The sequence below is a fragment of the Dendrobium catenatum genome, unplaced genomic scaffold, assembly GCF_001605985.2.
Source record: "Dendrobium catenatum unplaced genomic scaffold, ASM160598v2 fragScaff_scaffold_1586, whole genome shotgun sequence".
Lineage (NCBI taxonomy): Eukaryota > Viridiplantae > Streptophyta > Magnoliopsida > Asparagales > Orchidaceae > Dendrobium > Dendrobium catenatum.
This window is the reverse complement of record NW_021320048.1, coordinates 784,722-798,796: the sequence shown is the minus strand read 5'-3', so window position 1 is coordinate 798,796 and position 14,075 is coordinate 784,722. Positions and strand designations below refer to the sequence as shown.

At 34.3% G+C, this 14,075-nt stretch overlaps 1 protein-coding gene across 3 annotated transcripts in view; it reads left to right on the top strand.

Annotated features, from left to right (window-relative positions):
* Positions 1-2,080: 2,080 nt before the first annotated feature.
* The window catches only part of LOC110112646 (auxin response factor 12), a 40,098-nt gene continuing 28,103 nt past the window's right edge, over positions 2,081-14,075 (top strand). Inside the window, exons 1-7 of one of the 3 annotated variants that reach the window (XM_020844939.2) lie at positions 2,081-2,193; positions 2,292-2,534; positions 2,637-2,752; positions 2,848-2,946; positions 3,020-3,076; positions 3,168-3,323; positions 3,423-3,507. In XM_020844939.2, the coding sequence (XP_020700598.1) occupies positions 2,492-2,534; positions 2,637-2,752; positions 2,848-2,946; positions 3,020-3,076; positions 3,168-3,323; positions 3,423-3,507 (556 nt within the window). In that variant the 5' untranslated portion in view covers positions 2,081-2,193; positions 2,292-2,491. The other 2 variants (XM_028700747.1, XM_028700748.1) reach the window with 2 other exon arrangements.

Sequence of the window (14,075 nt, the reverse complement as noted above, 5' to 3'; positions counted from 1 at the left end):
CCGTGCCTAAATCTCCATTCATTGCAGTCATAAAACATAAAACCATGAATAAAAATTGCTTGTTTCATTAATGAATTGAATAAATCCTCTCGAAGGATAAATCCAACAACATTCATTTCTATCACAACCTATAAATTTGTTTTTACATTCTCTAATTACATAAAAGGTTAAATCAAAAGCAAAAAGAAACTTAAAAATTTATTAACATGATACATAGAAAAAAATCAATCAATAATCTTGCTTGAAAAAGCTATATGAGTAATGGTGGTACCACTTAGGATCTTTGGTCATATGAATAGATGGTTCAGAATTAGGTGATATTATCATCATCTTTTGTAGCAAAAATGCATCTATTATTATATTACATGGAACCTCCTCCCCTTAGGTGAAGTACCAAACTTATTCTTTCCCATTCAACGTTAGCTAACTATTTAGAAAAAATGATGAAAAGTGCAATGATTGTGGAAAAGCTATTGATATCGTAGAATCCTTATTCAGCGTTAGCTTTTTGTTAAGTAGAAAAAGGTGGCAAATCCAATGCTTATTAAAGAGTAAATTGTGCTAATTGATTTTGATGTTTAAGAAAATTTAGCATGATTTGATGATGAGCATTATTTTTTTTGAGAAAACGTTCAATAATAGGTATGGAATGAATTAGTTTTGTTTCCCAAATTGAGAGATCAATTTCAATCTTAAAAGTTTTTTATTTGGATGAGCATAAGCCTAATTTTGCTGATAAGAACAAGCCTTCCTCTCTAATTTTTTGAAGGTATATATGGAGCTCTATTTGCGCTAATTTCTTTTTGATCCAAAATGTGGAAATTAAGATTTCATTTGGGATGATTTTTTATTATTTTTTAAAACAATTTTAGTATAAAATTTTTAATTTTTATACTAAAATTTTGTTTTAAGAAGCAATAAAAAAATCTTCCCAAATAAAACTTAAATAACTGTCTTAAATGAAAGTTAATAATCATTGACACTTCTCAAATACCAAGTCATCAAAGTTTTGAATTCCTAGTAGAATTGTTGAAGACATATAGTATCAGTATAACTATTTGCCATTGCTAGAATGCTATAATTCTATAACCAATTTTACAAGTCCGTAACTTAGCAGAATAAGATTGAAAACAAGCTAAAATTGTACCATTTGAGTAGGTATAAGATTTAAAATGGCGAAGATGATTGGCATGCTAACATTACATGAGATAGGGAGATCATGGGGGATCAAAGAAAGAAGATGATTTTTTATTTGTCATAATATATCTTTTATTTTAACAAAATTAATAATATATTTCTAACTATTGCACTAAAAAAAAAATTGTCATAAAATGCTGATTTTTGCTTAAAAAATTTTTCAAAAACAAAATTAATATAATAGCTAAATAAAATTTTGACAAATATGTGCAAAGCATGAAAAAAATTGCTCCAAAGAAACTTTTAGAATCATTATAATCATCTCAGGTGGGATTATTTAAAGTTCATTTGATCATTCAATATAAAAAAAATGTAATTATAACAAATGGATTCTTTTGTATAAAAGAATGTAATTATACTTTTAAGCATATTTTTGAGTAAAATTGAATTTATATTTAAATGCTATTAATATTGATGAAGTCATCTCGCTGACATTATTTTACAAAATTTATCTATACTCTGCAATTAATTAATATTTAAAAATATAAAATCATAATTTGGGCAATTTAATTCATACATGTTAAATCAAGTTAATTTCGAATTAATCAAAGCACGAATCAAAATTAATTGATTTTAATTTCTAATAAAGTTGAGTTAGAATATTTGATTATAATACAAAAAAATTGCCATTTTTGCAGTCCAGTACTGTTTATCTAATAAAATAGATTGTTAGGGTTTATTCTGCAAAAGAGTTAACCGTACGACGCCGACAGCGACCAATAAAAAAAGGCGCAGGAGGTGGCACATGCTTGCAGTCACGTCCGTCAGAGACATGAGCGGCAGTGATCTCGCTCTTCGAGGAAGACCACGGTCCTGATGCAGCTCCGTCCGTGCCACCAATCCGTCCCCGGTCTCTCTCTCCTCTCTCCCATTTAAAATTCTCATTTCCTCAAAAAAAAAAAAAAAAAAAAAAAAAAAAAAAAAACTAAAAATAAAATTAACCATTAATAAAAGCAAAAGCTCAAGATCGATGGGGAGACTTTCCAGCACAAGGAGGTATCAGGCAGCTATAATTAATTTTATTTATTTATTTATTTATTTATAGATTCTGTGGCTGTTCCCTCTACTTCTCTCACTTCCATCTCTCTCGTTAGTCCCTCTCTTGTTACTGTTTAGGATAGAGAGGGACAGGGCAAGCGAGCTTTAATGGCGATCTCTGGCAACGGGAAATTGACCGAACTCGGATAAGCTCAATGCCTTTGCGGTCTGGACAGTGATTGACTTCTGGAAACCTACTTGGTGGTAGAAGGGTTGATGCTCTTCGTTCGAGCTGTTTTGAATCCAGTGGTCGGAGATGAAGCCTTCTCCCGCTGGTTCTGGACAGCAAGATGAAGAAGGTATGCATGTGGCCGTCTTTTTTGCTGTTCTCCTTTATCTTTGTTTGATTTCTTGGTCGTGTGTGCGAGAGGAGGTGATGCTTGTTTGATTTGTTTTGGTAGGGGGAGAGAAAAGATGCTTGAACTCGGAACTATGGCACGCTTGTGCTGGGCCACTGGTTTGCTTGCCGACTGTGGGGACTCGCGTTATTTACTTTCCTCAGGGGCACAGCGAGCAGGTGCGAGAATGTGGTTTTAACTTGAATTTCGCTATGGATTTTTTGGATTTAGCTACTTATGGTTGTGTTTGACGGAATCCTTGTTCGCTATTAAGGTTGCAGCGTCTACTAACAAAGAGGTGGAGGGCCACATCCCCAATTACCCCAGCTTGCCACCGCAGCTAATGTGCCAGCTCCACAATGTCACAATGCATGTGGGTTTGCTGTTTGGTCTTCTTTCTAGTTGATCCAAAGATTTAGAAATGCTGATTGTTTGGTTGACTGCAGGCAGATCCAGAGACAGATGACGTTTATGCCCAGATGACTCTGCAACCTCTGAGTCCGGTAATGGTCAGATAATTAGTGTTTCATGCATTCTAATTTTTTTTTTTTTTTTTGGGACGGCTTTTGAATTGAGCCGGTACTTCTCGTTCAGGAGGAACAGAAGAATAGTTATGTCCCCATTGAAATGGGAGTTGCGAGCAAGCAGCCAATGAATTATTTTTGTAAAACTCTGACTGCCAGTGATACTAGTACACATGGAGGGTTTTCGGTTCCTCGCAGGGCAGCTGAGAAGGTGTTTCCTCCTCTTGTAAGTTTATGATGATCTTTGAATTGGATGTTTGTAGTGCTGTTTTAATCTGATATTTCGGAAATAAGTGAGATGCTTGTACTCATTGTCTGCTTTCAGGATTTCTCACAGCAGCCACCAGCGCAGGAACTCATTGCTAGGGATCTCCATGATGTTGAGTGGAAATTCAGGCATATCTTCAGAGGTATTTTTCATGGCTCTTCTACGAATAATTTATTCTTATCCCTCTTTCTTGGTCAAGACTCGGCCTGGGTGCCAAATTGTTTCTGATAAGTTATTGGCCCAAACATTTATCATACCCAGTCAGCTAAAGCTTCATTATCATGCCAAATAATTAAGTTATTGACAACCATCTTAGTTTAATATTCCGACTTGTTAAAGCATTTCTTCTCAACAATTACCCCAACTAAGAGGCTCTTTGGCATCGGGATTTATACATGATTTAGCATAAATTCTGCCAAACAAGATTCGAGAATCCCGTAAATCTCACGGCGAGATAAATCTACCATCACCCAATTTTTGGCATAAATCCTGGATTTACTAAATCCCGGGGTTTGACAAATTTATAAGATTTGGACGAAGAAGCTCTAAAAAAGGATAAAGATGGTTACTTTGCAACGAGCGAGCAATCATGACTTTTGAATCGATGTCGTCGAAGGAGGCTAAGAAGCTTCTTTAGCGACTCTTTCAAAACACTACTTCACGTGAGGAACTTGAAGCCCTTTAAAACACTACATGTGAATCCAAAGAAGCAACGAAGAAAAGGCCACGAGAAAACAAGCAGCAATAAAGAAATGCAGAAGATGAAAAGCAAACCCTACTATGCCTAGGGGTGTCAATTCGGGTCAGGGGGTCGGGTTCGGGTCGAACCCGGAACTGACCTGGGTTCAATCGGGTCGATCCTAACTCGACCCGAGTAGGTAAACGGGTCGGATATTCGAATCCAGACCCGACCTGGCGGGTTGCCGGGTTGACCTGACCCGACACAGGAAGGAGACCAGTGCAGACGCGGGCGTGGTCGAGAGCAGATGCCTGCGCGGACACGGACGCGGACGCAGGCTGGCTGGCGTGGCAAGTGCGCGGGACGCTGGCCAGTGCAAGGTTGTGTGGGCGGGTGCGTTACAGCGCGGGTACGGACTCGCGTGCAAGGGTGCGCGGGCACGGGTGCGTGGGCAGGTGCAACAGGCGCTTGGGCAGCCGCGCGGGGTAGCCTTTGGCGGGCGGTTGACTGCGGGCACACGCGGGCTGTGGGCGGGCAAGGTCGGGCAGCTCCGAGGGTAGCAGGGCATGGGACAGGCAGGTTAGGGCCGATCCACGGGCAGCCGGGCAGACATTTTAAACTGGTTTCCAGGTTGACCCGGCAACCCGTCGGGTCAACCCGACCCGACCCGTTTTTCAAACGGGTCGAATTTGGGAACCGAACTCGACCCGTTTTGGAAACAGGTCGGGTCTAACCCAAAATTTTTGGGTCGGGTTTTCGTGTCGTGTCAAATATTGACACCCCTAACTAAGCCTGCCATCTAAATTAGAAATTAATATAATATAGCTTAATTAATATAATTTTAAATATTAATAATTAATAAAGTTAATTACTTTTATAATTACTAGTTAGTTGAATATTAGTTAAATAGTTAATTAAAGTGTTGCAACTCTGGTTCTCATGTTTATGATTTTGATGATAATAAATATTATTGATTAGCTCTTTATTTCTCCTAGTATTTGTAGTGTATATCTTTTTGTGTGTTGACTAATTTTTCAGGTACAACATACACGGTTCTTTGAAGATTCAATGCTCAAGATAGGGTAGAATATGTTATGTTAAAAAAGTATAATTTTCATTTATTTATTTTTAATTTTTTGATTCAAGTCTTATAAGGGTGTATGCTAGCCTGATGATCATGCACACACATAAGTGATAGTGCAATACCCAAAGAGGACTCTGGAGAGTGGACGTAGGTCATGCTTTGACCGAACCACTATAAATCTGGTGTGCTCATTCTAATTTTTAATTTATGCACTTTTTTTTCTCGCATTATATTTTTTGATATAACTTCTTGGTTGAAAATCTTTAATTGATTTTATGTTGTATTGATTAGATTATTATCACCATTTTTGTAACTTTTAATAAGTGTACTAGCTTTCGCGTCAAGTGATAGTATTGCTTTCATCCTAGTGAGTCTTAGGACCAGTTCATTAAGGTCTAGCAACCTTTATAAACTTTCATAAAGAAGTATTAGTATAATTAGTAATTAAAAATAATATAATTAGTTTAATTAATATAAATGTTATAGAAATAATTATGTAATTAACATTATAAATAATAATTAAATAATTAATTAATTGTAGAATATTTAAGTGATTAATGAGATAATTAATAATTAAAACTAGTTAAATATTACTTAAATAATTAACTAAATCATTAGTCAGTGTATTGCTTAAATAATTAGGCTTTTCTTGTACTAGTAGCAGTGTTAGTTCCACGGCCTTAGTAACCTCCTTACTCAGCCGTCGATGAAGATTAAGAATTAGAGCTTCACACGGACAACATGGGGATTATAAAAAGTCATATGAAAGATTTTCAAAATTTAGAAGCTACTCAAATATATGAAGGACACACATATCAAATACACTAGAGGATGCCATCAATGAAGATTTAAACATCCCTTGCTATGTGTTAGACACGTTTTTTAGATGGTGCAAGATATTGAATGCGGCGACATCACATCCCAAATTCTTGGATAAAACTCTATTAACTTAGATCTCCACTAAAAAGAGAAATTCACCTCCCACATTCTTATGATAAGTGTAATAGATTAATAGTATACATGACGAGATTCTAAAAATAACACCTAGGTGAGTCTTAATTTTAGGAATTTTTATTGCGTCCTCCCACCTAATGTAGAGATACGTCCTCCCAGAGCTAAAATCACGCTAAAAAATGAGAAATACCGAGCAATACCAAACAATAACGAGGAATATCATCATGTGAAGACCAATATCGAGTTATACCGAGCTATACCGAGCAATACAAAAAAATACCTAGTTTTTCCTAGAAAAAACTCGGTTTTTTTTTGAATTGCTCGGTATAGCTCGGTATAACTCGGTATTGGTCTTCACATGATGATATTCCTCGTTATTATCAAATAATACGTAGCAATACCGAGCAAAAACCGAGTTTTTTGGCGGTGGGAGGACGTATCTCTACGTCAGGTGGGAGGACGCAATAAAAATTTTAATTTTAGAGACTATTCTAGAGAGCATTTATTATGGAAGATCTTCCTTCTCCCAAATTTTTAAGAATACATGAGAAAGATATTTTGCTAGCAGAGAAAATGCTCCCAAAAGAAGCCTACTTACACTGAAATTTCTTTTTCATTTTCTCATTATCTTTTGTATGCTTGATGGTGGACAAGCATTGATACTTATACACACTACTCAAATGTCAATGAAACGTTTTTTGTCTATGGTGTAAATCATGTTAGAACGCAAATACATGTATTATATCAAGTAATAAAATGATGAATAGAGTATCAATTCCACAAGGAAACAACTAGAAATATCTAAGTTCACTTTGCTATTGTTTACTATATTGCTAAATTTATCTAGTGAGCCTGTTAAAATGGTCTGAAGGTTAAAAGTAAAATCTTCAAATTATAGAAATAAACTTTTCTAATTTTATTAATTTTGAACCTATGATTCTTCAAAAGAATATGATTTCTTAGAGGGGTCTATTTTCTATGGTTGTTATGGATTAGAGCAATTATGCTCCTCGTCTTTGTCGAGCTCATCGGAGCATAAGCTAGGATCCTCATTAACTACGTTTGTACTATCTTCTTAAGATCCCATAATTTTAATCACCATATGTTTAAGTCATGGCCGAACTATGTTTTAAATTTTCTGGTTCTTTTATTCCTGTGTTGTGGCTTTAGATTACAATAAGTTTTTAATTTATATATGGCCTATGCAAAACCAATTGAAGAGCAGAGAAGTTAATAAAGGTATGTATATAATGAACTTTAAACCCTACTCTAAGCAATACATGCCTTTCAATTCATTATGGATTCAGAGAAATTGATTAGTAACACATGGAGGCATTATTACACATAACAAACATAATAAATATAATTAACATTTAATTATACTAAATGATTCACAATTACAAATTACAAACACAAAATAATAATTGAAATAAGAGAAATTAATGTTTAGAACATAGAAGTAAATCTACAATTCTTTTTTCACTTCCTTAATTTGCTTCGCTTCATTTCAAATTTCTAATACAGGACTCTAAGTATAAGATCACAAGCTACACACTCCCTATACAACCCTCACACTCACACATACATACTCAAAAAACGATTCCACAAGTTACCCCACCAAGTTGCCAAACTCTCAAGAACTAAGTTGAGTATTTATAGTTTTTAAATTTTTATGAACGAGCATTGCGTCGTTGCTGAATCGGCGCATCGGTTCACTAATAGTCTTCGGTTCACCAGTCCAACTTCCAATGCGGCGTTGGGCGATTTGGCAAGGCAGTGCTGACTAGATAGCACTTCGGCATTAAGCTCTCTATTAGATTTTTGGTAAGGTCTCCGCTGCAGCACTAAATGTGTGGCATTGTGACACTTGATTATGTTCTAGCACTGCGTCACTGGTCCAATTTTTTTAAAAATTTCTTATAATTTTATGCACAAAATATAAAGATTACAAGCACAAAATAACATAATAATAGACAATTAAAAATAATAATTTTTATTTTTTCAATATTCACCTCAACACAAATTTATTGGACCTTCTCATCTATCCCTCATAATCATCCACCAGTCTCAAGTTGGATAGTAATATTCGTTGGTCTTCTTATTGAGATTTGGAAGAAATTAGAAGAAGATGATCTCATGATTATGATAAGTTGAGAAATATATCTATCCAATAGAAGGTAGAGCCTTAGCAGCCATCAAAGAGGCATTGATGTTGATGGAGTACATTAATTAAACAAAATTCAATGAGTTCAAGTCTAAGCTTAGCATTTTAACTTTTGATGGTGGGCAGGGTTACTGTCACCTATAAACTGGAGGGTATATTAGAAGGCCTACACAATGGGTCACCAATAGCTATGAAGTGTTCTTCCATGCTAAAGAGGGTGGGAGGGTAGCTCTCCCTACTCATAATTGATCAAAGTGGATTTCATTTGAAGATTAAGAGAGGGTCCTCCCATTAAAGAGGAAGGATTTTAGTTTAGTGTAATCGTTGCTCCTTCATTTGTGTTGCCCTTTATTTCTAGAATCCTTGAAGAGTCGTTGCTATAGAAGCTCAAAATTCCACATTTGGATCACTGTTTAAAATTGTGCAATTGAAGGCACGCCTCAGCGCAATTTGTCTACGCAGCGTGTCGAGGTGGACAAGCCGAACCAGTCTTAAGGCATACACCTCAAATATACTGAGGCGTGCATTGAGGCGAAGCGTGCGCCTTAGTATATTTTGAGCGGCATCTATACGTCATTTCATTCGTTCCTCTTTCACTTGTTCGACTTTGTTTATTGTTCGATCGGAAGTTTCCTGTCGATTGAAAGTCTGTTGTTCAATCGAAATACCACACCCTCTTCTTCGCCTTGTTCAATGATGTTTTGTGCTCGATCGGAAGTCTCCCTTCTTTGACGACGTTCTTCTTGTTGGATTAAAAGCAACGATGGTTGTTTGCTTGTTGCAGAGGCTTTCCTGGGTTTGAGAGCTCGTGTTGTCAGTAGCCCGTTTGTATTGTTTTTTTTCCTGTTGTAGCTTATGTATATTGTCAACATTTTTATTTAGGATGATGATCTTAACTTCTAGTGTTTTGATATCTATTTGCTACACTCATTTAAAAATCTCAAAAAACATTAAGGCCTCAAATTAAGCCACTAAGATAGCAGGATTTTACTAAAAAAAAAAGTCTCAAATTATGCAAGATTTTTTCTTATAAAAATAGCGTAAGGTATATGCCTCATAAGAAATAGTGTCTTCATATTAAGAATACATGTTGATTAAGAAGTCTTGAAGGGCATACAATAGTGGACAAGGCTCTTACTAAATGCTCGCTAAAGTTCTATTATCACAAGACATAAGAATGAAGCATAATTTCTAGAAAAAATCAAGTTGAAAACTTCAAAAATTAAATCGGAGACCATATGAACTCCAATTTCACCAAACTTACAATCGAACTGAACGTCTAAAAAATGCGAACCCAACGGCACCAAATTCGACTCAATTTGAACCCAAATGACTCCAAATCAAAGACTCAAAGCATATTTGGAAGGTTTAAACCATAATTTGGATTACCAAATGGTTTCCAAACATGACATGCTTATAGTCGAATTGAGCGGATAGACAAGAAGAATCCAACAGACCTAAGATCACCGAATTCTGATATCACTAAGACATTTAAATGTCCAATAAACAGTCCACGATAAAGAGATTCAAGATCGACCGTCCATTCAAATCACTCCCAATTTAATTTTCTATTCATTTATATTTTTTTCTTGGTTGATATTAGCTTAATCTCTGTATTCATTTGATCTTAAAGAAATTTTATGATTTTTTTTATGCAATGAGATTTTTAATATCATGTATTTAGTTAATATATTGAACTCGTTCTAGCAATAATCAAGTGATTTGATGATTGGAAGTCATTTTGTAAAGGAAAAAAATAAACTAATTTACTATCAAAGTTTTATCATTTTTAAAATTGACTATTTTGGTCCCAAGTCCAAATGTAAAAAATTGAAGGAAAATTAAAAAAATAATAATGTAGATCCCCCCCCTAAATATATTTTCTGGCTCCGCCATTGTACTCCGTCATCATAAAGTTATATTATTATATATAGTGGTTTCATATAATCTTAAAGATATCTTGAAGGTTCTATAATTTGAATATGTTATTACTAGTTAAATTAAAATATGATATTATTCTATTATATTCAGCTTTAGATGTAATAATCTCATTTTAACATAATGCACATATATTAAGTTTTTAAATTCCTTAAAATAAGAAAGGTAATATTAGAATATATAGGATAAGATTATTTTTTAAATAAAAAATAAATATTATATAATTTTTTTCATAAAAATAATCAGTCATTTTAATGAAAAAAAAGTCTATTATAATATATGGGATAAAGTTATTAATGATTCAATTTAGAGCAAATTGGCTCAATTTTCATGTTAGAAAGATATATTAATATATTGAATGATTAAAATTAATTTTAAATTGACAAACTTTAATTACTCAATCAGCAGAATTTACAATAGAATATTCATTCCTCTCTTTCACATGTGGATAAATTCTAATGATAAAACAATCTTTTATACATCTGCTTGTTATTATAGTATCTTGTTTTGGAAGTTTAGACTTAGCCTTGAATAACAATGCCATGTCTTCCTAAGCCCCGAAAGGAAAATTGCGTTAGTCTATAGCCCAATCAAATTAAGCATGCATGCATTATTTTGTTATAGAGTTCTAATGTTTTATGTTCTTAACTTATTGTAGAGTTTTGTAGAGGGTGGTTAGAAGAAAAGATAAAATTGGGTTATGTCGTAGGAAGGATCCGTCTTAGAAATATAACACTCAAGCTGATGTGGGAGATAGCGACAAGTCATATATATATATATATATTTGAAATGTAATTATTGTGAAAAAAAAAGATAAAATATAATGTGATTAGGATGAAGCAACACCTATCTAGATCAAATAAGAATTTTGCACCATATGCCAAAGTGTCTGACATAGTAAGAGAGGAGATTAAAACATACATGAATAAATCTGTAATGTCAAAGCACTTAACACAAAGGCAGTTTGAGGCTAGAGTTGATGTGTGCTCCTACTATGAGAGCGAGTGGGATTCATCTTTTTCATTGCAATCCATGTCTTGTAGGGGTGCAAGGGGTCCTATGGATCATTATATGACAAACATATCAGAGGATAAACAGGAATACATGCCTTCTACATCACAGAAGATGACCCTAGAGAATGCTAGGGATGCATGGTTCTAAGTATGTATGGATATAAGCAGATTATTTTATGAGAATGCTATCCCATTAAATATTGCAACATCCCTTTCTTACTAACATGATTCGTTCAATTGGAGCTTATGGGAAAGAGTTCAAACCTCCATCCATGTATGATTTGAGGACATGGATTTTGGAGGAGTTGAGTAATACTGAAAAAGATAAAAATACTTGGGCTCAAATAGGTGTTACAATTATGTCTGATGGATTGTCAGATGTAAAGAATAGAAGTTTAATCAACATATTGATTAATAACCTATATGACACTATATTTTTATGTTAGTTGAGGCATCTGCTAAGGTGAATGATGCTGAGTATATCTTTGAATTACTAGGCAATATTGTAGAGTAGATTGGAGAGCATTTAGTTGTCCAAGTGTTGACTTATAATGCCAATGCTTATAGGGTTGTAGGGACTAAACTTGTGGAGAAGAGGAAATATTTATATTGGACTTCTTGTGCTGCATATTGTATTAATCTCATCCTTGAGAAGCTTGGAGAACTGTTGCAACATAAGAATGCACTGACAAAGGCAAAGAAGATAATTAAATTTATTCACAATCATTCTTGGGTTTTGGCACGTATGAAAAAAAATTCAAAGAATGAAATACTTAGGTCTGCAGCAACATGATTTGCCACTACTTATTTGACTCTGCAAAGTGGGTTGGATGCTCCTTTAGAGTCTATGTTTGCTCTACACAATGGTTGAGCTGCGCTTGGGCAAATAAATCTGAGGGGAAAGATGTTAGAAAAAATATTATAAATGATAAGATTTGGCCAAGTGTCATGTATGCAATCCTAACCACTCGACCATTTGTGCAAGTTTTTAGGATGGTTGATGCCGAAAAGAAGACTGCTATGGGTTTATATATAATGTTATAGATGAAGTAAAAGAAATTATTGCCCACAATTTAGAAGGTGAAGAGAGAAGCTACAGAGAAATTTGGTATACTATTAATGAAAGATGAGAGTTACAGCTTCATCAACATTTGCATGTAGCAGGCTTTTATTTGAACCATCAATGCCAATATGCAAAAAAATAAGTTTGCAAATCCTGAGATAAAATTAGGATTATATCATTGCATGGTGGATTCAATTTGGTGATGACACTCAAGAATTGCAGAGTTTTACTGTGAAAGTTTTGGGATTAACGTGCTCTTCATCGAGATGTGAATGCAACTGAAGCATATACAATCAAGCGCATACAAAGAAGAGAAATCATCTGACAACCTTAAGGATGAATTTCTTAGTATGCATAAAAGAATTAAAGAAAGGAATTTGAAGAAGAAAGGGTTGAAGGATGATGAAGATTCTTTAAATTTATGAGGATATGACATTAGATACCTAGTGATTTGTAGATGATGAAGTGGAGGTTATGCCATTTGAATTGCATGAGAAAGATTTGAATGTTGATTTCTTCAATGATGGTAGAAATAGAGCATCTGATTCTACCACAACTCGAGCAAAAAAAGAAAAAACCAAAAAAGGTATATAAAAAAAACAATTTTGTTAGAGCTTATTTATCTTAAACTATTACTCATTTTTATATTGATGAAAATATTTAGGGAAGAGGAAGATAACTGATATAGAGGAAGAAGAAGCAGAGTGGGAGGCATTGGACTACATAGGTTATAAGGCATGGGAGAGAGTAGTTCATTATGATGTTGATTCAAATGAGATCCTCTTAGTGATGACAGTGCTGATGACTCTAGATTTGTTATGAGCCTGTGCCATTACTATTTCATTTTGGAATTAAATATTAATGAACAAGATATTGGGAAGATAGAATTATGAGCTGAATTGCATTTTATGGTGTTTTATTATTGTGATGTTTGAATTTCAATTCAATTTCACACAGTTTATTACTTTTCATTTTTGTGCTTCTTATATATGACAATTTGTTTTTTATGTTCAATTTTAACATATTATTTAGTTATTATATAAAAAATACTCATTTTGACTTTACTCAAATTTATAATTTTGAGTCTTACGCCTCAAAATGCCTTGAGGCTTACGCCTCTCATCATGAACGAAAAACGCCTCAATACCCAATTGCACAATTTTAAACATCGATTTCGATTCCCTTGTGGTATGTTTGTGTAATGTTTGTTGTTATCATGTACTTGTCTGTATTCATGATTTTGAAGGATGCAACATTTATAGTTTAAGTAGTTTTAAGGTTCATCACTTTGAATGAGGAGTTCTTAATATCCTGCTCAGCTCTCTAGCTCAACAAAGTCTAGGAAAAGTTGTTGGATTTTCCTTTATCTTTGATTGAACGAGGGTGAATCTCTCTGGGCCTATATCACCAAGTTCAATAAAGAAATGTTGAAGTTGCTTACCACGAACCTCTCAATTTCATAGGTAGCACTAATCCAGGGTTTGAGAAATATATATATATATATATATATATATATATATTTAAATTTTGTGTTTGTAAATAACTAGCTTGAGTCCATACCAATCATTTGGGAAGAGTGAGTATATTAGCATTAAGGGGTTCAAGAAAGGCTCCATATTTTCCTCCTTATACTGGTCTCAACTTTAGCCGTGAGTAAGAATTAGGACCTTCATAACAATTGCTTTTGTGGATTATATGGATATCTTGGTGGGAGTGAAAGTAGCATCTTGATTAACCTTAGAGTGGTTCCAGGCTAATGAGGAAATTCTATGTAGAGCAACATACGTGCAATTTTTTTGCTTACGAGGATTTGCC